General features: G+C 33.2%; 1 protein-coding gene across 5 annotated transcripts in view; it reads right to left on the bottom strand.

Annotated features, from left to right (window-relative positions):
* The window catches only part of LOC111491031 (formin-like protein 14), an 11,336-nt gene that overhangs the window by 3,217 nt on the left and 5,413 nt on the right, over positions 1 to 2,706 (bottom strand). For all 5 annotated transcript variants that reach the window (XM_023139756.1, XM_023139755.1, XM_023139753.1 and 2 more), the window contains 6 exons: positions 2,500 to 2,598; positions 1,435 to 1,476; positions 1,273 to 1,353; positions 1,143 to 1,193; positions 977 to 1,058; positions 601 to 695 (listed from right to left, as the gene is read on the bottom strand). In XM_023139756.1, the coding sequence (XP_022995524.1) occupies positions 601 to 695; positions 977 to 1,058; positions 1,143 to 1,193; positions 1,273 to 1,353; positions 1,435 to 1,476; positions 2,500 to 2,598 (450 nt within the window). The remainder of the gene's footprint in view (positions 1 to 600; positions 696 to 976; positions 1,059 to 1,142; positions 1,194 to 1,272; positions 1,354 to 1,434; positions 1,477 to 2,499; positions 2,599 to 2,706) is intronic.

Here is a 2,706-nt window from a genome sequence, read left to right as displayed (position 1 = left end):
GAGCTTTTTTTTTTTTTTGGGGGGGGGGGTGGTAAGCAAACTGATCCAAATACAAACAGGAGAATTGAAAAACACCAAAATTGCATTAAGAGGTTGAACTTGAACAAAGAATTGGAAGGGGTCAAAGCCGATCCTAACATATCTCAGAGGTACTAAAAGCATCACATCATAAATCCATGTGGTGGAAAAATAATACTTGTAGCACAAATGAGGTTGATGTAATTGAAGAAATAAATAGAGTTATATGGGTAAATTATGTTATCATACGATTCGTTGCTGCAAATCTCAGAGGAATGAATTATTTGCCAGATGTGCAAAGTTCTTAACCTTCAAATTTTAATATTGACTACAAAACTAAAATACCCCAAAAGAAAGAAAGAAATTTGAAGAGTGCCCGTCCCAACAAATAGAAGGCCTGTAACAACGATTTTTTAGAGATGTGGACACACTATATACAATTGCAAACATGACCCTGTTATCTACCAAATAGGTAAAAATATACTCATCTGAAATCATTTGTTATAGATTAGAATTTTGGTAAAATAAACATTATCATTATATCACAGTGGAAGCACAGACAAAATCTATCTAGATTCATACCTTACATAAATAATGCATCAAAGTCATTTTGTTGTTTCTTGCCCGAGTATCAGACAATTTAAGAAGGCTGTCCAACTTAAAACCTATAGCAGAGCCTGCAAAGTAAACACAAAGATAATTTCTTAAAAGCAAATGCATTAGACCAGCAAGCAAAGCCCTAAAGCCTGATTCCTCTACACTTCGCAAATTGGATACACGCTGTAATGCTTGGACTAAACAGATCAATATATATGATGACCAGTTGAAAAGAAATAAAAGAATAAAGAATCTTTAAAGGCAGATAAATCTTGTGTTAGTCCTTCAAGCTCGTCTATTACATCTTCAATCATTTTAACAAAACTATATAGACTAAAATGGCAACGGGTGAGATGTCTACCTCGAGCAGTACCCTGGTTTAATGCATTCCCCAATGTAAGAATTGTTTGCATTACTTGACGCAATTTTTCAGATCCTTTGACCTGTTGTTTTAAATTGCAAAATTAATATGGACTCGGATATAATAAATACGATTGCTTAGAAACCATCAATAAGTAAAAGGGTACCTCTCTTGTAGCATCATTTATTGTATTCAAATTATATCTCAAATCCTTCACCTGACCAAAATAAGAGCTAAAACTGTTTACTACAGGCAAATAACATACAGGCTTGTGTGAAACAATTTGATAATCATACCTGGCTTGAAAAGGTAATTTTGAAAGCAAATACTCGTAACTTGGGCTCTATTCGTGGGACCTTCATTAACTCGAGAAAAAACTGAAAAGAATGAAATAGCATGTGTTTCAGAAATTTCATTGGGCCTTACGCATGCTGAGGAGATAGAAGCAATTAAAGTACCTGCTCACACTTTCCAAGCATTGCTTTGTCACCTGTATAATTCTGTAATATGCCCATGTTTGGCAGGAAAAATGAAACAAATTAAAAGTGCACATGGCTTTTAATATCTATTATACCAAACTGGAACTCAGCATACTACGACATATTTACTTAATATAAATCAGAAACCACAATACCAAAACTGATTTTACCACACCTCTTTACTTGCAACCAATATTGTCCATCAGACATGACGCAAGAATTTTATTTATTTATTTTGCATAATGATCAAATTAACAGTTGGTAAACCCAAATGCTTTGATCTTGTGAATTTAAGTTACGGTGCTATCTACATTCTACTTAAAGATGTAAAAAATCCAACGAGCTTTTGGACACCAAATGTTGTAAAATCAAACAGTTCTCGTGAAAGAGAAGCAGAACTTCATGTAAGCTATCTAGATACCTAAGACAATGACAAAATGATTCTAACCCCTATTATTAGTACATGATGAAAAATATGGAAAGTAAATCATGCTCTTTGAAAAATAAAAATCATAGATACACTGCTTCATATATGCAATACATTACTTGCATTAAATAAGAAAAGCATTTCCTAAACATATACCAGGCAAAACCTTCCTAATAATAGGCCTAAGGTTCCCGGGAAAATAAAAGATAAAGACAAAAATAGTTGCTCCTTTGCCCTAACAGCTAAATGAAAAGCTCTTCTTAATTAAAATTATAAACCATATCCCACTATTGACCAGTAAAGCCATTTTAATTGATATTGCAAATCCTATCCGAAACTTCACTTATATGAATAAACTCGTAACTAGTTGTAACTGCAAGACCTAACAGGGGAAAGGAAACTTCTTTGAAAGAAATAAACTTCACACATTTGATGGATTGCTCTTAGAATAACTCATCAAAAAAACTTGTTACGTACAAATATCAAAACAGCTAAGGCTCACTAAATTCAACATTGAACTTCAACCCCGCTGTACAATATGTGATAGAGTACCCAAAGTTCTGAAATGAAAAAATGTACCAATATGTACAATGAAAGAGGATGCCAGGACGTCATACCTTCAACGTTTCCATTTCTTCCCTAGTAGGACAGAACTTGATGAGATTCTCAACCTGGTCAATATCAAGAGCAGAAGAATCCAATGCAAGAACTGAATTCTGCAAAAAGAAAACTAGATGAGGTATATAAATCACAGCCTTATAGCGGAGACCATCATTCTAACCAAAAAAAAAAAAAAAAAAAAAAAAAAAAAAAAAAAAAAAAAA

The sequence above is a fragment of the Cucurbita maxima genome, unplaced genomic scaffold, assembly GCF_002738345.1.
Source record: "Cucurbita maxima cultivar Rimu unplaced genomic scaffold, Cmax_1.0 Cma_Scf00016, whole genome shotgun sequence".
Lineage (NCBI taxonomy): Eukaryota > Viridiplantae > Streptophyta > Magnoliopsida > Cucurbitales > Cucurbitaceae > Cucurbita > Cucurbita maxima.
This window is presented reverse-complemented; position numbering and strand designations above follow the sequence as displayed.